The sequence below is a fragment of the Dipodomys merriami genome, unplaced genomic scaffold (genome assembly GCF_024711535.1).
Source record: "Dipodomys merriami isolate MVZ:Mamm:240054 unplaced genomic scaffold, mDipMer1.0.p SCAF_3, whole genome shotgun sequence".
Lineage (NCBI taxonomy): Eukaryota > Metazoa > Chordata > Mammalia > Rodentia > Heteromyidae > Dipodomys > Dipodomys merriami.
The window spans coordinates 29,060,966-29,084,227 of record NW_027204492.1 but is presented as its reverse complement, the minus strand read 5'-3'; the positions used below and the strand labels follow the sequence as shown (position 1 = coordinate 29,084,227).

The 23,262-nt window shown below is 39.1% G+C and overlaps 1 protein-coding gene across 2 annotated transcripts in view; it reads left to right on the top strand.

Annotated features, from left to right (window-relative positions):
* Dock11 (dedicator of cytokinesis 11) overlaps positions 1-23,262 on the top strand; it is a 198,225-nt gene that overhangs the window by 90,434 nt on the left and 84,529 nt on the right. For both annotated transcript variants that reach the window (XM_070039850.1, XM_070039849.1), the window contains exons 14-22: positions 1,271-1,353; positions 4,107-4,229; positions 5,586-5,662; positions 9,120-9,304; positions 9,400-9,465; positions 12,006-12,098; positions 14,820-14,943; positions 21,222-21,343; positions 21,802-21,888. In XM_070039850.1, coding sequence (XP_069895951.1) covers positions 1,271-1,353; positions 4,107-4,229; positions 5,586-5,662; positions 9,120-9,304; positions 9,400-9,465; positions 12,006-12,098; positions 14,820-14,943; positions 21,222-21,343; positions 21,802-21,888 — 960 coding nt within the window. The remainder of the gene's footprint in view (positions 1-1,270; positions 1,354-4,106; positions 4,230-5,585; positions 5,663-9,119; positions 9,305-9,399; positions 9,466-12,005; positions 12,099-14,819; positions 14,944-21,221; positions 21,344-21,801; positions 21,889-23,262) is intronic.

Genomic DNA, 23,262 nt, shown 5'->3' with positions numbered 1-23,262 from the left:
TCACCTGTAATCCCAGTAATGATAGAAAGCATCTAATAGGCAGGTTATGGCTCAGGTATGCACTAGGGCAAGACTTATCCTAAAAATAATTAGTGAAACAGGGGTGAAGAGCATACTCCCCATTATGCCAACAGCATTATGCTAACCTATATATCATCATTACACATCACATCAAATTGTTTAAAAAGTTATCTAATCCCATCCTCTCATGTTATAAATGAGAAAACTGAGGCTTGATGAGGTTTGTAGCACAATTCACCAGTAGCACTACAGCTACTGTATGTTTAAGAATCATCAAATTACTGGGCATATAACTCTAACTCTTCTGTACATCACCTTTATAATAACAATAAAAAAATTTTTAAGAGTCATCAGGTTGGGAACTGGTGCCTGTAATTCCAGCTGCTCAGGAGGCTTAGATCTGAGGATTGATGTTCAAAGTCAGCCTGGGAAGAAAAGTTTGAGAGAGTCTTATTTCCAATTAACCACCAAAAAGCCAGAAGTGAAGCTGTGGCTCAAGTGGTAGAGCACCAGCCTTGAGCAAAAAAAAAAAAAAAAAGCTACAGGACATTTCCCAGGCCCTGAATTCAAGTCCCAACACACACAAAAGACAATTACCAATCTGTTGTATATGGCACATATGTACATTGCATATTTTGCATATTTATTACGTGAATGATGCAGAGGAGACATATGACTAGTTTGTGAAGTCTTGAGGATGTAGATAAAGGCTTCTCGAATTCCATATCTCTAGGGATAAAAATCCAGCCAGGGCTTCACAACCCCTTCATGGCCCATTTAGGTGGTGTAGGCAACTTATCTCCGTTGTCATCTCATTCCTTGCACAGACAGCGGCTCCTGCCTACACTAAACTAATTACATTGACTCTTGTCACTTGTGCATTATCTTGGGAGTAGAAAGATCAACTGTATCCAGAACAAACTTCTCCCAAGAATGATAAGTGTCTGCCTGCTATGCTAAAGGACACACATGTCAAAGCTCCTTAAAATGGTCTTAGTAGAGGTCTTTGGCACAAAAATAACCTACACCTGTCTTGTCTGTCTTCTAATATGAGAAGTCTCTGTTAATGAGAAAACAACAAACCTTTAAGAAATGTGTAAGTCTTGCAAAATGAATATCCAATGTATGTTGTATTTTATGTATGGTACTTTATTGCTTTGTACCTTTTTGGTGTTTCTGTATTGGTCAATTGGGGAGGCTATTTTTTTTCCAGATGACTCTCCCTATCTTTTTTTCTTTCTGATCTTAGACAGCCCAGAAGGTGCACAGGACAGCTAAGCAAGTGTGTAGCCGCCTTGGACAATACAGAATGCCGTTTGCTTGGGCTGCCAGGTTTGTGTAAACATAATCCTGCCCTTTCTATTTCAAGTCATCTGTGAACTTAAGGGCTGATGTCCTTAGTAGCACTCATTAGTCTTGTCTTGGCAGGCCAGTTGTATGTTCAGATGCTTAGGATATAAAAGTCCTTAGAATTTTTTTGTGCATCAGAGACCCCTTTCGAGACCCTTGCAAAATTTTCTTTGGCTTTTGTTACTGACCTGACTGATCCCCCTTTGTTTTGTTGTGCTTTAAAGCAGAGCTTATTTGCTAAAGTGATGGAATTTTTTCCAGAAAACTAGATATTATAATGAATTATGTACAATATGCTCATTATTTCAGAGTTGGCTGCGTTTATAGCCTGAACATCTTATCATGGAATGATTGTAGAAAATGTGCTAATTTTTTTGATGACACAGAATGTGATCATTAAGTGCAAGTGTATAATTAATAGATTTTCTTACTTTGTGGTAACAAGTTTAGTTAACTTATTGAGGGCAGTGTATTCGAAAGTACATATTACCGAGCCTTTTATGTTATGGTAGCTTATGCTGTTTTATCCAAATCTTGCAAGTCTATACACGGTGATGACTTACAACATGTTTTTTCCCATAGCCCAACTTTGAAGTACAACTGTTTCGGCTTGTTATGGTACAGCCTGTACAACTAACTGGAACTCATGGGGACAGGGCACCATGTTCTGAATAATTCAATCAATTATGTTCATTTGGTGCTGGGGAATAGCACATGGATAGGAAATTCTAAGTTAATTAACTCTTCTCTCCATTACATGGTGATAGATAAAGAGTTAAATAACAGGATGATATAAATCATCATGCTGTTTGGTGGGAAGTTTTAATGTTTTATATGCTAATACATCTTTCTTGTTTTGTAGATTGGTTGAAAAAAGATAGCCAGGGATACCCAAATAGTCAAAGAGTAGAGAGTTTGGTACATGTGAATATTCTAGAAAGTAAAGTATGCTTATAAATATAAGCATACCTGTAATGCTTTGGCTTGAAAAGTCAATTGCTGCTGCTGCTACTGTTGTTGTTGACTGTTCAGAACACTCAGTGGTGTTAAGTGCTTAATTATGTTTTCTTAAGAGGTGGATATCATTGTCCCCATCTTGGATATAAGGAAACTGAGTCACAGAAGTAAAAGAAAATGAAGTCATTGCTCAAATTCACATACCATGTAGCAGAGTAGGGATATGAACATGAAGCCCCTAACTCCAAGGCCTACTCTTGACTATTGTGGTTTACTGTTCCCCTTTGGGCAGTAGCAGTAACTGCTTGATTCTGTTTTACCAAAAGGAAATACAAAAGATTTTGAAATCTTCAAAGAAAGCAGCTTTGATCCCAGTTTTGATGGGGAACTCTGATTTCAGCAGTAGCAAGAATTCTCTCTAAAAGCTTGCCTAAGATATTTTAAAGCTGTATGATAAGTTACTGTTAAATAAGTTACTGGAAAATAAAAGCACCACACTTGAAGTAGGAACAGTTGAGTTAATCAGACCTTTAGCCATATCTATAGAGGCTCTGCCAGGAGGAATTATATTTCTGGCTATAAAGGTTGAGTGATTATATATTGCTTCCCATTTTAGGAGTAAATTGGCAACTTAAAAATGGAAAAAGAGGGCTGGGAAAGTGGCTCAGTGGTAGAGTGCTTGCCTTGCATGCATGAGGCCCTGGGTTCGATTCCTCAGCACCACATAAGCAAAAAGAAAAAAGCCGGAAGTGGTGCTGTGGCTCAAGTGGTAGAGTGCTAGCCTTGAGCTGAAGAGCTGAGGGACAGCGCCCAGGCCCAGAGTTCATGCCCTATGACCGGACCAAAAAACAAAAAATGGAAAAAAAAAAGAGCCAGTACTGGTAGCTCATACCTATAATCCTAGCTATTCAGGAGACGGATAACTGAGGATCATGGTTTGAAGCCAATTGGGGCAGGAAAGTCCATGAGACTCTTATTTATAATTAACCACCAGAAAACCAGAAGTGGAGCTGTGACTTAAAGTAGTAGAGTGCTAGCTTTGAGCACAAAAGCTCAGGGAATAGTGCTCAAGCCCCATGACCAATAATAACAAGAATAAGTAAATAAAAAGGAAAAAGAGGGGAAGGAAGAATTCAATTTCATATGGCTATGCACACACAGTAAATGCTAATACTATCTTAAACATTTAATCTCATCATATGATATATTTTACCTTTGGTAAAATACATAAATTTTAAATGTCCAACTTAAGGAGAATCCCAAGTAAAACCACCACTCTAACCAAAATATACAACATATATATCACTCCTAGAAAGTTGACTCATGGCTCTGTCAAGTCAAGCATTCCATCCTCACCCCAGGCAACTAGCAATCTGATCGCCACTATGGAATAATTGTTATCTATCCTAGACCTAGAAATAGAATCATGCTATACTATGTTTATGTTTCTTTTCTTCTATTCAGTATGTTTTTTGAGATTTATCCGTATTATTGTGTGTATCAGTAATTCAATTTATATAATATCCCACAATTTGTTCATTCATTCACAATTTGTTTTTTGATGAATATCTAGGGTATTTTCAGTCCAGGGCTATAACATATCTACTGTGAATATTCATGTATACCATGTGTAAACATGTTTAGGAATGGAATTATAACATGGTAGAGTTGGTAATGTTTGAAGTAACCAAACTATTTCCAAAGTTTTTTAGTCCCACCAGAGTATATTTTTAAATAGAGGCTATTTTTAAATAGAAACTTTTCTATTGCTGTTTTAGACCCATATTCAAAGATACTCAAGGTTCATTGGATCTGGATGGGAGATTTTCTCCTTTATATAAACAAGACAGCAGCAAGCTTTCAAATGAAGACATCCTCAAATTGCTCCCAGAATACAAGAAGTAAGTGTAACAAATTACTTCAATAAATACATGTAGGGCTGGGAATGTGGCTTAGTGGTAGTGTGCTTGCATAACATCCATGAAGCCCTGGGTTCGATTCCATGTACCACATAGAAAAAACCAGAAGTAGTGCTGTGGCTCAAGTGGCAGAGTGCTAGTCTTGAGCAAAAGAAGCTCAGGGACATTGCCTAGGCCTTGAGTTCAAGCCCCAGGCCTGGCAAAAAAATATATGTAAATAAAGAAATAATAAGCAAATAAATAAATGTAATATATAAATTATCCATTTCTGAAAATGATGAATGCTAGGTATGTTTAAACAAAAATGTAAGCTTGTGGCTGGGCTTCAGTGACTCATACCTATAATCCCAGCTACTCAGGAAGCTTAGATCTGAGAATCTTGATTTGAAGCCAGCCCACAGGAGCAAATCTGTGAAACTCTTTTTTTTTTTTTTTTTTTTTTACAGTGAAAGCAGGGTTATACTGTGGGGGAGGGACATACAAAGCAACAAAGAAATAATCTTATAAATGTGTTAGAAACAATCACAAGAAGGAAAAAAAACCATTTGAATACATATCTTAGGTTTCATTTCCCTAACGTCACCTTATCTGACCTTTTCTGCGTTACTCAGACATATACTAGATACTGCAAATAAGGGAAACCATGGGACCTATGTTTCTTTGGGCCTGGCTTACTTCACTTAATATAATTTTTTCCAAGTCTTTCCATTTTCTGTGAAACTCTTTTTTTTAATTTAATTTAATTTTATTTGTGAACATACTGTACAGAGGAGTTTTCTGTGAAACTCCTATCTCCAGTTAACCAGCAAAAAGGCAGAAGTGGAGTTGTGAGCAAATAAAAAGCTGAGCAAGAACACGAGGCCCAGAATTCAAATTACAGTATTGTAGCAAAAAAAATTTAAGCTTGCTAGCCAAGTGCCAGTGGCTCACACTTGTATTCCTGTAATTCTGGTTATTCACAACACTGAGATTTGGAGGGTCATTGTTTGAGGACAGCCTAGGCAAAACAGTTCATTAGCTCCCTTTTCAACAGTTGCTGGGAGCAGTCAGGTACAAGAGTTATCCTAGCTACAACAGGATAAAATAGGCAGATTGCGGTCTAGAGTTGTGCCTAGGCAGAAAGTGAGACCCTATTTCAAAAGTAACGAAGAGATTTTTTTAAAAAAGGACTAGATGCATGACTCAGCAGGAGAGCACCTGTCTAATAAGCATAAGGCACTAAGTTCAAAACACTAGTGTTGCAAAAAAAATAAAATAAGAAATGGTTTTATATACTGTAACCAATGTATGTAAACTCTCACAAATTTTAACCCTAAACTATTCTTACTTTATGTCTAGGCCAGAAAAGACCAAATTGCAGATTATTCCGGGGCAGCTAAATATCACAGTGGAGTGTGTACCTATGGATTTATCAAGTAAGAATGCATTGCAAACAAACCTTGAAAGTTATGCTTGGCTCTTAGGTGTTTATCTTTCGATAGTTTTCTTGAGGTTTACACAGTATATTAGTTTCCCAAGACTGCCACAACAAAGTATTATAAATTCCATGGTTTAAGACTACAGAAATAGGTGCTGGGAGGGTGGCTCAGTGGTAGAGCGCTTGCCTTGCATGCCTGAGGCCCTGGGTTCGATTCCTCAGCACCACATAAGCAAAAAGAAAAAAGCCAGAAGTGGTGCTGTGGCTCAAGTGGTAGAGTGCTAGCCTTGAGCTGAAGAGCTGAGGGACAGCACCCAGGCCCAGAGTTCAGGCTCCACGACTGGACCAAAAAAAAAAAAAGACTACAGAAATATATTGTTCTACAGTTCTGAAAATCAGAAATCCAACATCAAAGTATTGGCAGAGCCATGCTTCTTCTGAATGCTCTAGGTTCCTTGTTTCCTTCTAGCTTCTAGCAACACCTGGCTAGTTTGGCATCCCATAGCTTTATAGCTGCATCATTCCATTGTGTACCACATTCATCACATGGCCTTCTTCCCTCTGTGTCCTTTTTATAAGGGCACAAGTCATTGGATTTAGGGTCAGTCCTAATTAAGTATGAACTTATCATAGCTAATTACATTTGGAAAGACCTTATCTCCAAATAAAGTTACATTCAGAAATTACAGGTGAATGTGAATTTAGGGGGAGAAACTACTCAATCCAATATGCATGGTGAATACAGATAGAAAGCAAGTTAATTTTATCATGTTTCAAATACAGCTTCTATTGTGCGTATGCACTTTTAGTTTCTATTCTTTTTGCCTTGGATAAGTTTCTTTGTATCAACTAAGAGATGACAAAGGAAGAGAATTTCTTGCCTAAGGACTAGATTCTAGGATCCCAGAAGAAAACTGGACAGAAGACCAAAAATAAAAGCAAGTTTCTAAGGGATATAATGAAGTGGCTAGGAAATATTTGACAAAGATTCAATCTCAGTAATCATGCCAGTAATGCAAATTATAACAAGATGCTTTTGCTTATTGATCAAATTTAGAAAAATGTTTAAAGTGGAGCTCTTAGGTTAGGGTTGTAGCTTAGTGGTAGATTACATGGTATAATGTTCTGGGTTTTATCCCTCACCAAAAGCTAAAATAAAATAAAGCAAAGGGATTATCTAATTCTGGTCAAGTGTGACTATATACCATCACCTAGCACGAATGGGAATATAATTTGGGTATAGATATTAATAAGTTTCTGTAACTAAGGTATCTGAATTTTGAGATTCTATCCATTTATTGAGTACCAACTAGATGTTTTAAATGTATGCAATGTAAAATCTAAAAGAAACAACAGATAGTAAACAAGCAAACAAAGGATCTGTGCTTATAAAAGGGGTGGGCTACTTTACAAAGGTGGTCATGGAAGGCCTCTCTTAAGCTCAAGAAATAAAAAGAGGAGAAAGAGGCAGCGTGTGGTGAGTGCGACTGTACAGTCTAGATCATGTATGTTATAAATGCCTTGAGGTGGGAGGAAGCTTGGTTTATATGAACCAAAAGGAAGTCAATGTGGCTTTAGTATAGTGAGAGATAGAAGCAATAAGATAGAAAAGTTGAAATTATTAGGTCATACAGAGAATTGTATAGACCATGGTAGTGCCCTAAAATTTTTTTTATTTTATTTAAGTGCAAAGACAAGTCACCAAAGGATTGTAAGTAGGCATTGGCCTTTGGTTCATACTTTAAAACATCTAAAAGTACAGTGGAGCCAGGCACCAGTGGCTTAGACCTGAAATCCTGCCCAGGAAGCTAAAATCTGAGGATCACAATTCAAAGCCAGTCTTAGCAGGAAAACCCATGAGACTCTCATGTCCAATTAACCACCAAAAAGCCAGAAGTGGAGGTGTGGCTCAAGTGGTAGAGTGCTAGTCTTGAGCACAAAAGTTCAGGGAGAGTGCCCAAGCCCAGAATTCAAGCCCTAGGACCAGAAAAAATATGCAATGAATGATTCTTTCCTAAAGAAATAGTTTGAAGTACTGACAAGAGTTTATGCATACAGATATTCTTCTTCCTAATGATATTATGAGAGTTGGAATCAAGCAGAATTGAGTAGGGTCATTGTGATTAAAGCAATTTTGGCACAATACTATGAACTTTATGCAGCCACTGAAAATGTGTACTCAATAAATTGTCAAAAACTCAAGGTTAGGTTTTTGTGCATACAGTATGAGACATACTACATAAAAAGATTCATAGAAAGAACACTAGGAGCAGTAGCCATGGCACAGTGACATGACTGTCATCTCAGCTACTTGAGAGGCTGAAGACATAGGATTGTGACTCTAGGCCAACCCAGGCCAAAAAAAGTTTGCAAGACTCCATCACAAAAGAAGACCCTGGGGATGGTGGCTTGTGTTTGTCATCCCAGCTACAGCAGGAAGTATAAAATATGGCAGATCGTGATCCAGGTGTAGGCCTAGGCAGGAGATAAAAGCCAAGCTGAAACCAATCAAAGCTAAAAATAGATGGATGGCTCGGTGGTAGAACACCTGCCTAACAAGCATGAGGCTCTGAGTTCAAACCCCAGTATTGCAGAGAGACACAGCCAGAGACAGTGAGAAGGGGAGAGGAGAGGTGAAGAGGAGGAGGAGGAAACATGACTAGATGAAATCAGAGTGTTAATAGTCATCTCTAGGTAATTACAACTGAGTAAATTTAGTCTATACTCCAGATTTTTATTATAATTATAATGACTTCAGTAACCAAAGACAAACCCAACAAAAATACTGTGTCCTTAGGTCCAGTTCATCCTGGGTCTTCTATATCCATCACCATGTCTCTGCAGTAAGGGCACACAGTCTTGCAGCCCTAGGTATAAGCGTAATCTTTACGCCAGTGGCTATTCTAGTAGCACATGCTGCTGAACTTCTCAGAGGCTTTCTATTATTCACACTTGGGAGTATTGAATTTATTATTGGTAACACCTCATAAAAGCTATAGTTTCAAAAGGCTTCCATTATTTCTTTGGTGAAAATTTGCACCTGCACCAAGTTAACTTTAAAAGTGACTCTCCATGAACTAAGTGGAAGCATAAATTTACCATTATTTCTTTTCCTGATACCCATAAAAATTTGCAGTGAAAGCTAACTTGCAGCCACAGGAGAGAAAGCACAGAGTTTACATTCGTCAAAATTATGATGTGTTATAGTTGGCAAGTCACTCGAATGAAATCTCTATCCACGTCTGGTGTGAAGGGCTCCACAAGTCAGCATCAGACTATTCCTTCGTGTCCTTTTGAGCTCTTTAAGTGGTTGTTTGACTTTTTGTCACCTACTAAGAATTACGTTTCTAAATCATTCTGAAAACATGTTCCATGTATATTTTTGTAAATATGGGAATGTGGTAAGAATTGTTCAGTTCTACACTCTTGGCTTATTTATTTTTTTTCTGCTATAGATTGTATTACTTCTTCATATGTGCCCCTGAAGCCTTTTGAAAAGAATTGTCAAAATATTACTGTGGAGGTAGAAGAGTTTGTTCCAGAAATGACAAAATATTGTTATCCATTTACTATTTACAAAAACCATCTGTATGTCTATCCCTTGCAATTAAAATATGATAGCCAGAAAACATTTGCCAAGGTAAGCAGTATTAAGTATACATTTTTGAAGGATAAAATGTGACATAGCATCTTCTCCCTCATGTGTGACTCATTTTGGATGGTTTGTCATTATAGGCAAGGAACATTGCGATCTGTGTAGAATTCCGAGATTCAGATGAAAGTGATGCTTGCTCACTAAAGGTTTGTTTCCGACATTGATAAAGTGACAGTTTTGGTAATGATAGTATATAGATGGCGATTTGGGTGCTTAATGGTGTCATGCTCTAAATTTAATTTGTTTACAAATATCAGAAAATGGGTTGGGCACCAATGACTCATGCCTGTAATCCTAGCTACTCAAGAGCCTGAGATCTGAGGATCATTGTCCTAAGCCAGCCCAGAGGAAAAATCATGAGATTCTTATCTTCTTTTTTTTTTCTTTTGGTCCGGTCATGGGGCTTGAACTCTGGACCTGGCAGCTCTTCAGCTCGAGGCTAGCGCTCTACCACTTGAGCCCAGCGCCACTTCCGGCTTTTCTTTTTTTGCTTATGTGGTGCTGAGGAATTGAACCCAGGGCTTCTGGTATGCAAGGCAAACGCTCTACCACTGAGCCACCTTCCCAGCCCCCTCTTATCTTCTTTTAACTGATGAAAACAAAAAGCTGTAAGTAAAGCTTATGGCTTAAGTGGTAGAGCACTGGCCTTGAACACAAAAGCTCAGGGACAGTGCCCAATCTTGAGTTCAAGCCCCAGGGCCAGCACAAAAAGAAGAAAAAAAAACATGAACTGTGTTAGTTTAAATGTTAATGTATAGCAAAACGAGATGGGAATATATATGTGTGTGTGAGAGTATTTATGTATGTATGTATATATAAATACACACACATACATACATATATTACATATATAAGTATACGTAGAGCACTATCCGTGTGTGTGTGTGTGTGTGTGTGTGTGTGTGTGTGTGTGTGTGTGTATGTGAGTGTGTGTAAACTTGGGCCAGGGATTTAGCTTAGTATGAACACTTAATTTAATATGGATGGAACTATGGTTTCATCCTCAACACTGCCCCTCTCCCCAAGATGGATAAACTTTACATAGCAGGTTTTGATGTTTCCACTTTGAATTGACAGTACTCAGATCTCAGCCACAATGTCATTTTCAAAAAAAAAATCACTTGATAGTTTATAATGGTATCTTCAGGAGACCATAAACTCCTTTCTCCTTGAAACCTGAACAGGCTTTTTGAGCTGACAGAAGCACAGCATGACTGCTTTGATCTGAGATATGACTTCCATTCCAGGGCTGGCCAAATGCTGCCTCCAAACTTGAATTTGCAGTCTCTGCAAAGCAAAATCTGTGTTATCTATGCTGAGATTGATATAGCAATGCTTATATACTGGTCATATCACAGTGCCTTTACAGTTTTCTCTTTATCATTGGTTTTCACTTTTTTGCTCTTTAGCCCATTAATCAGAGACTTGGAAAGGAATTCAGAGCATATGTGGCCATCATAAAGTATTTATCTGGCTCCTTGCTTCTAGCTTGAGCTTAGGCTCAGCTAGATCAGACAAAAGGGTACCTAGACTTCTACAAATCCCCTAGAGAAAGAGACTGTCCCTGACTAAACTTTTCAACATTGTGTAGCCCATCCTTTGAAGATAGCTGTGTTTTTTTTCTTTTTTCACAGAAAAGCTTAAAGATTAGCTGACTCTAATGCAGTACATTTTTTCCTGAAGTTCCCCTCAGTAGAGATGAGAACCACTCTTCCTTTTCCTCTGTGTAATATCCTTTTGTGTGCTTAGAGATTCTTAGGTTACCTCTCAGCAGCTCTTGAAAATGGCTTTAGTAGCTGTATTTCAGAGAGTTGGCTATGCATTAATATGGAGTCTCAGTTTCATTCCTTAACTGGCCTAGAGGCTCACTCTGGAGTATCAGTGAGGCAGTGAGTACGTTGGCATGTTCAGTCACTCCATATTCATCCTTGAGTTTATTGGGCCAGTGGAAGTGAAAAGCTTACATATAACTGAATTCAGGACATTCCATGGAACCATAGAAAGCTTTACATTTATTTTATTAGTATAACATAAAGCCAGTGATTTTGAAAAAAAGGGGGAGGCATCAAGTGCCACATTTAAAAATATGAGACTTAGCAACCTTATCTGTAGATAGACATTTTTTTTTCAGTTCCTTTTGGGCCATGAATGCTTCTGCTGGAGAGAGAGAGAGAGAGAGAGAGAGAGAGAGAGAGAGAGAGAGAGAGAGAGAGAGAGAGAGAGAGAGAGAGAGAGAGAGAGAGAGAGAGTGTGTGTGTGTGTGTGTGTGTGTGTGTGTGTGTGTGTGTGTGTGTGTGTGTGTGTGTGTGTGTGTGCGCGCTCTTCTCCCTGTCCACTGTACAATGAGAATCCAAAAAATGTTGCTGAGTGGCTGAGGTAGTGTCTGTCATATTGAGGATACTCAAGGGTCATGAGAGAAGTAAGTTCTATAGGCCTAGTCTAAAAGGATGTCCCTTCCAAGTGATAAAAACATGTTTAGCTATGTATCATCAACGAGTTGGGAATTGCATTGCTTTGATGGCCAGAAAAGTTCATAAGCATTGTACAGTCAAGTTAGGCACTACCAAAAATGGTATGTGGAGTGACTGTAAACGATTCAGAACTTACAGGCCAGGGTGAAGGGGGTTAGGGGAGAGCTAACAGGATTCCACATTTGGAGTGGTGACTGTGTTTCCTTTTTTTGCAGTGCATTTATGGAAAACCTGCAGGGTCTGTTTTTACCACAAATGCATATGCTGTTGTCTCACATCACAACCAAAATCCAGAGTTCTACGATGAGGTAAAATCCCTATCATCCAATATTTATAAAATGTAGTGTTTGCTATTCTTTTTCTCTTCAAATTATTTCCATTTTTTATCTGCACTTGCAATCTCTGAATGTTTTGTTTCATGAAAGCAGAAAAATGTCACATCTAAGGGCCACTACTTGCTTGGTGCCCTTTGCTGACAGTGAAAGATTTGCCCACAAATGTAAAGGCCTCTCTGAGTTGCAATAACAAGGTAGGAAAAAACATCAGAGACATCAGAGTAGCAGTAGGGTTCTCACCCCCTTGGCTGCATCTGTGTGACACCGAGAAAGTCATTTCCTCTTGTTGACTCTCCATTTCTATGGCTTTAAAATAAGAAAGAAGATCTGTTTTCAAAGCCCCTCTAGCTCTTTCCCTTTGGGGTTTTATGCAGTAGACTGGAACAGCCTGCTTGAAAGGGAAATTCTTTGAAAGACACAGCTACACACCTGTGCCATAGAATCCCACTGGCTGCCCATCTCATCTCAGTGGGAAGCAGGTAAAGAGGAGTAGGTAGTCTCCTATCTTGGCTTCTGTTCTCCCTCCTGAGTCTTTTGGGCCCTGTCTCTCTTTATTTCTTATAGTTTCTCTATCCTGTATCTCTACAATTCCCAGTGTGTCTCCATTCCAGCCATTTCTACCCTGTATGTATTTATCTAAATCTGTAACCTGCTTTTGATTCATACATGGTTCCATGGAACCTGAATTGGCATTCCAGGCCAGTATGCTCTGCTGTTTCTGCATCTTAGTCCTCATGTTTTCCATTCCTGGCTTGATCTGACATCCTCCTCCCTTCTGTCATGACTTCTCCAGGTTCACCTGGGAAGTCCTTAAACCCCAGCCATAAACGTTACTTGTTGCTTTCTCAATCCAATTTCCCTCATTTCTTGGGGAATGGGGAGAGAGGTAGTGGTGCTTTGTATTTTTTCTACTCAGGGAGGGAGTATGTCCATATTTACGTGCAGCAGAGCATTAGATATCCAGATGGTCTGGATGCTGTGAATATACCTATAACAGATCTTAGTCATAACACCAAAACCATGCCTCATCTGAGAAATAATTGGACCAGATGTCCATTACCAACTGGTTTGGTTTTGGTTTAATGTGTGCATCTCTATAACCAATGCTACTCAGGGCAGAAACTAGATCATATAGTAAATAATCCACTTGTTTTTTGGATGCCTGAAATGAATAGAGCTTTTTTAAAAAAAATCACTTTCTACGTATTAACCAAGAAAGAAAAGGTGAAACTTGAGTATCTGTATGGATAAGTGCATATACTTGGAGGTGTGGCTCGAGTGGTAGAGCACTATCCTTGAGCAAAAGAACTCAGGGCCAGGGTCTAGGCCCTGAGTTCAAGCCCCAGGACTGGCACCATAAAAAAGACAGATAAGTACATGTACATTGTCTATTAATTTGTGATTTGTTTCTTACACACTTTCAGGGAATATTATGAACAGTGGGTTTCTGATTAGAAAATTACGTAAGATACTCTATTGAAAGCATTAATTATAAATACTGGAGTAATAGATGATCATTTTTATCTTTGTTTTGTTTTGTTTTGTTTTGTGTCTGGTTGTGGGGCCTGAACTCTGGGCCTGGGCGCTGTCCCTCAGCTCTTCAGCTCAAGGCTAGCGCTCTACCACTTGAGCCACAGTGCCACTTCAAGCTTTTTTTCTTTTTTGCTTATGTGGTGCTGAGGAATTGAACCCAAGGCCTCATGCATGCAAGGCAAGCGTTCTACCACTGAGCCACCTTCCCAGCCCCGATCATTTTTATCTTTGTGTGTGTGTGTGTCCACATGCGCGTATGCATGCTAAGCCTGGGGACTGAACTTAGAGTCTGGGCACTGTCCCTAGCTTTTTTTTTTTTTCCTCAAGGCTAACATTCTACCACTGGAACCACAGATCCACTTCCAGCTTTTGAAGGGTTAACTAGAGATAAGAGACTCATGGACTTTTCTGCCCAGGCTGGCTTCAAACCATAATCCTCAGATCTCAGCTTCCTGAGAACATAGGATTACGGGCATAAGCCACCAATGCCCAGCTTTGTTTTTATCTTTTTAAGCAAAAGTTAAGTTTTTATCTATTTATGCAAGATTAAAGTTGTATTATTCTACCAGAGGAATGTATTTGAACTATAATTTGTACATACCACATATAGTGACTTTTTGGAAGTTTATTTGTAAGGTCTTAATTTTTCGTACAAAAAAAAACCAGTTTAGGAATGTAACTTTTCAAATTCAGTACATACTGTAAATGAATTGTATTAATGTAATTTAGGTTTTTTTTGTGGTACTAGGGTTTGAAATCAAAGCCTTGCACTTACTAAACCGGCACTTTACCACTTGAGCCTCTCTGCCAGCCCTGGATTATCTTCATTGGTTCAATTTAGGTTACACAATATCCCTGAGATGTGAGAATGTGATTTTTACTCTAGAGATTTAGAAAAATTCTGCTGCAAACTTGAAGTCAGAGAATTCATTAGTCTCAAGTGAAAGTACTGAATCAACCCTCATAATCCAGCAGAATATTGTTGTCAAATTGAAACTGACCAGGAAAGCATTTGGAATCTCCTTATTTGGCCACTTGGCCTGCTATTTAGAAGGTATTTTGGAACAGTATGATGAAACTGAATTACATGTCTAACAGTCCAGCTTGATAATTAAAACAAAGGAAAACGAAATGCTATGTATAACTTTTCTGCCATTTCAGATTAAAATTGAACTTCCCATTCACCTGCATCCTAAACATCACTTGCTTTTCACTTTTTATCATGTAAGTTGTGAAATTAACACAAAGGGAACAACCAAAAAACAGGACACAGTTGAAACTCCAGGTATGTATACTGTTTGTTTCCTTATTTGTTTTTGTAGTGTTGAGTCACAAGCCCAGAACCACATGCTCTTTTTAGGGTGTGTGTGTGTGTGTGTGTGTGTGTGTGTGTGTGTGTGTGTGTGTGTGTGTGTGTGTGTGTGTGTGTGTGTGTGTGTGTGTGTGTGTGTGTGTGTGTGTGTGTGTGTGTGTGTGTGTGTGTGTGTGTGTGTGTGTGTGTGTGTGTGTGTGTGTGTGTGTGTGTGTGTGTTCATGCATGCGTGCGTGCGTGCACATTCATGTGCATGTGCACACACACCTGCCTGTGCACGTGTCAAGTATATGTACACACATGCTTTTGGACATGCTGGTACTAGGGCTCAATCTCAGGGTATAGGCACTGTCCTTTAGCATTTTTCTCAAGACTGGCACTCTACCACTTGAGCCATGCCTCCCCACTTCTGGATTTGGAGGTGGTAATTGGAGATGTCTTATGGACTTTCCTGCCTGGGCTGCTCCAAACCCAGATCCTCAGACCTTAACCCCCTAAGTAGCTAGAATTACAGACGTGAGCCATCAGCACCTAGCTCTGTATGCTCCTTAAATGTCTCTTCCTGTAGCTATTTTAAATGGGATTGTCATACATATTCTCATCAAGCTGTATACCATTTTTCCTCTTGAATAAAAAGTAAAAGTGCATTGGTAAATCAATTACAGAGGTACAGCAGGGGCTGAGCAGGAGGATTGTGTGAGCCTAGAAATTTGAGACCAGCCTGGGCAACATAGCAAGACCCATCTAAGAAATGTTTATTGGCAAAAGATGAATTATATGTTGATTTTATTATCTTTATAACCAATATTATTGTCCAAATAAATGCTTGCCAGTATGCTTAAACTAGTATAAGCAACATAAAGTAATATTGCTGTTCTCAGAAAGGAACTCATATTATGATACTGTATTGTTATCTCTTTTGTATAAAATTGCCCAGCAACCAAAATTTTCAGTTCTGCTTATTGAGGAAGAGGGAAGTGAGCCCAGAGCCAAGGACATCTGTGAGCCGGGGGGAGGCTGGGAGTTGCCTAATTCTAATAAGAAGAGAACAGATTTAATGAAATTGAATAAGCTTTAGTAGCAGCATGGAGTCCTGGTCCCATTTCAGCAAAGCTTTAGATAGCCAGTGGGAAATAGCCTTGGGAGAAGACGGAAGGCCAGCGAATGTAGCCTATGTCATACCTGCTTTATGAATTGTTAGGATGCCCTAGGATGCAGTTCAGGCCAGCCTGGGTGATTCACTCATTTGTTCACTCATTTCAGAAAATATTTCTATGTGTTTATTTGTATAGGATATTGTAGTAGCAATTATGGAGAATAAAGAATGCAACACAGATCCTCAGTGAATATATCTACTATGAAAAATGAGTTTTATGTATTATGTATACAATTCTAATACAAGATAGTGCTGATGACTGAGAAAGTCATGCTATGTGAACTCAGAGAGGAGCTAGTTATTCATCTGGTCTAGGGATAAGTAGCTGGAAATCAAGGAAGACTTCTGGGAAGAGATGGTATTTGAGTGAAATCTGTAAGGGTATGGTGGACCTTGATTATGCAGTGATGATCGGTAGGTGTGGGATTCTGGGGTGAAGGAAGAGCTTGTAAAATGTTAGAGTGTTGAGAGGTATGGACAGAGAACTATAAGTTGTTCATCAAAACTGGAGCATAAGATGCTGAGAAGGGCATCATAGAATGTCAAGTTGAGATGGAGGCATCAGATTGTAGGAAGCATGCAAGGCAGGTGATGGCATTGATTTTATACTGTCACTAATATGGAACTATTGAAGGATTACGAAGACTAGTAAGAGCTGTTTTGAGAAAAGGAATCAGGTAGCGAGATAAAAGGCAGGGTAAGTTGAGCAGGAAGAATAGAAGGAAGAGCAATTAGGGAGTTTTTGTTGTTGTTGTTGGTCATGGGGCTTGCACTCTGGGCTTGGGTGCTGTCCCTGCACTCTTTTTGTTTTGTTTTTTTTGTTTTTTGTTTTTTGTGTTTTTTTGGGGTCCGGTCGTGGGGCCTGAACCCTGGGCCTGGGCGCTGTCCCTCAGCTCTTCAGCTCAAGGCTAGCGCTCTACCATTTGAGCCACAGAGCCACTTCCGGCTTTTTTCTTTTTGCTTATGTGGTGCTGAGGAATCGAACCCAGGGCCTTGAGCATGCAAGGCAAGCGCTCTACCACTGAGCCACCTTCCCAGCCCTGTCCCTGCACTCTTCAGCATCAGGTGAGCGCTCTACTGCTTGAGCCACAGTGCCACTTCCGGTTTTTCTACTGGTTTATTGGAGATAAGAGTCTCATAGACTTAACTGCCTGGGCTGGCTTTGAACTGTGATCCTCAGATCTCAGCCTCCTGAGTAGCTAGGATTACAGGCACGAGCCACTGGTGCCCGGGAGCTATTTATAAAGTCTAGCAAAATTAAAGAATCATACTATGATATTATCAGGAGGCAGAGGAAAAGAGGGAAATACAGAAAAAAGGATACATTCCCTCAATATCTGTGGGTTCCTCATTAATATAGTCAAATGAGTGTGCATTGAAAATATTTTTGTAAATATATCTATAGTGAATATGTACAGATGTTTTTCCTTGCCATTATCCCCTGAACAATTCAGTAAAACTATTTACATAGCATTTGCAATATATTAGGTATAACCAGTAATGAAGAGGTGATTTGAAGTGTACAGGAAGATGTGTGTAAACTGCATGCAAATATGATCCCATTTTATATAAGGGACTTGGGCACCCATAGGTTTTGGTATTGATGAAGAGGTCTTAGAACCAGTCAATCTCCTGTGGATTCCAAAGGATATCTGTTGGACTTGATATACAACTCACTACTAGATACATGGTTCAAAGTAAACACTGAAGGGCCAAAACTGGGTGATCAAAAAGAAGATGTTCTTTTTTCCCCCATCCTAGGGCTTGAACTCAGTGCCTGGGCTCTCTCCCTGAGCCTCTTTGTGCTCAAGGCTAGTGTTCTCCCACTTGAGCCACAGCACAACTTAGGCTTTTTCTGAGTCTCATGGACTTTCTTGCCTAGGCTGGCTTTGAACCTCAATCCTCAGATCTCAGCTTCCTGAGTAGCTAGGATTACAGGTGTGAGCCATTGATGCCTAGCTAGAAGATATTCGTAGTAGCAAAATTATTAGCATGTTAAGTTTGAGACCAATGTTGAGTTTGAGTTGCCAGTGAGACCTCTGAGTAATGGTGAGCAGGCAATAGGGCTAAATAGGAACAAGTTTCCATTGTAGATAGTGTTGTCTTGTTCTGAAAAACTGCAGTTTGTGAGGGCAGAGACATGGAGAATTGAGAAGAAAGCAGGCAAAACAATGACAAACCATGGCAGTGGGTACTTCCTGAATGACAAATTCTGGCTTCCTTATGCAAATATTACATGTGGGCAAGGTGATCAGGGAAGCATGAGATGGTTATTCTTCATGTCATTCATCAGTTTTAACTCCTCATCCTTTAAGTGGCTTCCTACCTTTGAGCCAGATGGCATGCTTGATATTGTACATTCGTGATTTCCGAGTACTCTGTATGCATTTTGATTAGTATACACACTTGGCCATGATCTGAACGTTTACCGTGCAACAATGCTACCTAAGCAATAGCTAGTGGACTTGTATTTGCTAGCACTGGGGAAGGAGGGAATGGGAAGTGACTGCTCAGGGCTATGATATTTCGCTGGGGGATGATAAAAATGTTTTGCAGTTTCATGGTGTTACAAATGGAGACCCAGTTGCAGACATACTGAAAACCATTCAATTGTATCCTTTGATTGGAGAAATTATATCTGATATCTATCTCAATCAAAATTTTTATGAAGAAAACCTTGTTATCTAAGAATACGTAACACATTTTCCTAGTTTCTGGGCTAGAAATCTTTCCTCATTGGTCAGTTTTTCAACTTAACTACATTGATAGACTCATTTCTAGTGGTTCTTCTGCTCATTGTTGTTTTTCTCTGTTCTTATTGTTGTGCTAGTACTGGGGTTCAAACTCAAAACTGACACTCTACCACTTGAGCCCACAGCTCCACTTCTGGACTTTTGATGGTTAATTGGACTTATAAATCTCACACACCAGGCCTGGCTTTGAACCATGAGCTTCAGATCGCAGTCTTCTGAGTAGCTAGGGCCACTGGCACTCATTTGTTTTTGTTGTTGTTGTTTGTTTGTTTGTTTGTTTGTTTGTTTGTTAAATAAAAGCCTGGGTAAACTCATTTCTGAGGTCACACTGGCACAGAGCACTTTAGGCATGTTGGAGAGTCTGAGAAAAACTTTACTCAGAGAAAGCAATGTTTTGGCCGTCTTTTAAGAATTACATTTGCCAAATTAAACACATAAATGAAAACATTCTAACCAGATTTGTGTTGATTTCTGGATTCACAGTATAAACATACACAAACACACATGCATGCATGCACACAGACACACGTGTGCAGGCACTCATACAAAGAATTTTAAAGAATCAGAAAGCAGTGGCTTTGCAAAGTGCTTTCTAGCCAACACCCTCTCTCATTTGCCAAAACTCAGTTCAGAGCAAGCTTTTTTACAGATGAGTTATAAACACTTGAAACCCAGAGTAATCTCTATAATGGAAATACTGACACTGCTCAGTAACACAGATGGCTCTGGCTTTTTTAGCTACAACATGATGAGTTTTCTAATTGCAAGCCAAGACTTTCCTTTGGGGGTAGAACTGTTAAGAAACATAGAGATTGGGTAAAATCTCTAGTGGAGTCAAGTCATAAACACTGTAGTCTGGCTTAATAATCCAACTCTACCTCCTCATCCCACGATCAAGGAAATCTGCCCATCTAAATAATTTATGCCTACTGCCTTGTATAAATATAGAATATAACCTGACTTAAGACCTTAATTTTCCATAGTCTGAAATTTTGGGGATATGTGATTGCTGTCTGAGACAGTCTCAGGTATAAGATTGTGTACTTTTATAAGCCAGGCCCAAAGAAACATGGGTCCCATGGTTTCCCTTATTTGCAATAACTAGTATATGTCTGAGTCAAGCAAAAAAGGTCAGTTAAGTTGATGTTAGGGAAATGAACCCTAAGATATGTATTCAAATGTTTTTTTTTCTTTCATGCGATTGTTTCTAATACATTTATAAGATTATTTCTTTGTTGCTTTGTATGTTCCTCCCCCACGGTATAAGCCCTGCTTTCACTGTATTTGATGTTGTTATAATTTGTGGAGGGGAAGGGAAAAAACAAATCATTTAAATAGGGATACTGGTGGACCCATTGCAACAATGAGACGTACAAGTTGTTATGTCGAAAATGAACTTTGGTGGGGGGGGAGGGTTGGGTGGGGGGTGGGGGAGGATGGGATGGGAAGGGGAAACAAAGGAGGAGGCTACAATGTTTGATAAGAAATGTACTCATTATCTTGCCCATATAATTGTAACCCCTCTGTACAGTATTTTCACAATAAAAAAAAGAAAAGAAAAGATTGTGTACTTTTAGTGAAAGGATAGATTTTAAAAAAAAATCCGAACCTTATAACGTAAGTCGACCCAAAATGATCCCCTAGTTGGACACTGTAACCCTAGCTGCCTAGGAGACAGATCTGAGGATCACAGTTCAAAGCCTGCTCTTGGCTAGGTGCTAGTGGCCCATACCTAGCTACTCAGTAGGCTAAGATGTGAGTATCACAACTCAAAGCTAACTGAGGCAGGAAGGTCCTTGAGACTCTTATCTCCAATTAGCCAGCAAAAAAGCAAGTTGTAGAGCTGTGGCTCAAGTGGTAGAGCACTAGTCTCACGGACAGTTTCCAGGCCCACAAGTTCTAGCCCTAGGACCTGCATACGAACACACACACACACACAGAGAGAGAGAGAGAGAGAGAGAGAGAGAGAGAGAGAGAGAGAGAGAGAGAGAGAGAGAGAGAGAGAGAGAGATCCCATAACATGATAAAGCAATTGATGCACGTTTTAAGTTTTCACCTGTTTTCATATATTATCTCACTATGATCTGGCAACTCTTTTAGACAGAAAGACTGTTGTTGCTCTCACTTTTATTGGCAAGGAAAGAGAGTAAACAAGCTTGCTTAGTGGTTGGGCTAGGACTAGGAAACCATCCAAAAGTATTGTTCCTTCCCCATACATAGTTGCCCAACACCTGGGCTCCCACATACAGATCCCTGGAAACTCCACTGCTTAGCAGTCAGATATTCGTGTAGCTAATTGCATTGAAAATTTCATTTCTTATGGTTGATTATTGTCTTGGCAGTTGGTTTTGCCTGGGTGCCTTTGCTGAAGGATGGTAGAATCATCACATTTGAACAACAGCTGCCAGTTTCAGCCAATCTTCCCCCAGGCTACTTGAATCTGAATGATGCAGAATCAAGAAGGGTAGGAAAATCTCTGCGTGTGTTGAAGTGATCATAAGTTAATGTTTAAAAAGTATAATTCTATTGGTCTAGTTGATGGCTCAGGACAATGCTATGAAAAAGGGTTCTGAAGGGCTGGTACTCATCTACAATAAAGTCCATTATGAAAAGTCTGTGTTTAGAGTTTACAGCAGCTTGATAAAATAATTTGACATCTGCTGATTCTAGTAACTTTTAAAACTCAGTATTGAGTTTTGTGCATCATTTAAAAAATCCATTTATTTAAGTAATTTTCATCATAATTTATGGAAATATCAGTCTTAAAATTATTGGAAATTTAAAATGATTTAGGACTTATTCATTCTAATGTATGACTCTAATACATTCATTTCTGAAAAATGTTAAAATGCAAAAAGGTGCTGTATATTGCTGACTATCCATTGCTATGGTATAAAAAGTGTGTGTATTTTCTATTCACAGCAATCAAATGCGGATATTAAGTGGGTAGATGGTGCAAAACCTTTGTTGAAGATTAAAAGCCATTTAGAGTCTACTATTTATACTCAAGTAAGTTGTTTTATCTGAGTTATGTCAGTTTGAATACTCCAGCATGTGTTTTTTAGTGTAATGACTGTATTTGTCCCGTTTCCTTTTCCATTCATGTATTCTCCTCCCACCATGCACCCACTTGCCCCTCTCCATTCAAACTGTGTTTTAGCTTTCTGATACTCATTTTTGTTAAACTTGTCAGTTAATTGTTCAATGAGTTTACTTCTTAGAGTTTCATTCTCAAGTACATTTCTTCATTAAAATGGAATATATATATATATATTTATTTTATTTTATTTTGTCGGTCGTGGGGCTTGAACTCTGGGCTTGGGCGCTGTTCCTCAGCTCTTCAGCTCAAGGCGAGCGTTCTACCACTTGAGCCACAGCGCCACTTCTGGTTTTCTAGTGGTTTATTGCAGATAAGAGTCTCGTGGACTTTCCTTCCCCGGGCTGGCTTTGAACCATGATCCTCAGATCTCAGCCTCCTGAGTAGCTACAATTACAGGTGTGAGCTACCAGTGCCCAGCCAAAATGGACTATACTTAATTGCTATAACCTTAGGGAAATTGTAGCCTGCAGGATTTTCTCACTAATAATAACTTCATTGTAGCATATGTTTTGTATTATTCTCGAATTACAAAATCCTTCTTTGCTCACTAACTGATTTGAGCCTCACAAAATGCTAAAAGAAAAGGCTCCTGGAGGCTATCATCCTCCATTTTTTTCCTCTTATAATCTCATCGCTTTTAACATTTTTGTTAGCATATATTGTTATACGAGGGAGTTTCATTGTTTTGATATTTTATTTTTTATTTATATTTGATGTTGATGTAAAAGTAGATGTTTTCCCATTGTTTACTTTCATATATGCATACAATGTTCTCTAATCAAGCTCACTCCCTCTGTTGCCCCTCCCCCTTCTTAAAACTATTTCAGCACATTTTCTTTTTTATTTTTATGCATACAGATGAAGGGCTTGATCACATTTCCTCTCATTCACCCTCTTTATTCACCTTCCACCTCCCACTGTAACTAGTCCCAACAGAGCCCATTATACATTCTTGTCATTCATTTTCTTTAATGTATATTAATTGCACAGAGGGCTTTCACTGTGGTTCACAATTACCCCCCTCTGATGTTCTCTCTTTCCATGTCCCTCTTACATCTCTATTATTTGACAGCTTTTAGCAAGTTTCCTTATGCTATCTTCATACATGGATACCAGGTATTTTGATATTATTCACCCTCCATCCATCTCTTACCCTCTCCCTTCCCCCACACTCCAAATACTCTCACAGTTATAATCATGTTCACTTTCTTCTTTCTCTCTCTCTCTCTCTTTCTCTTTCTCTCTGTGTGTATTTATATCTTTTAGTTCTAGATTCCACATAT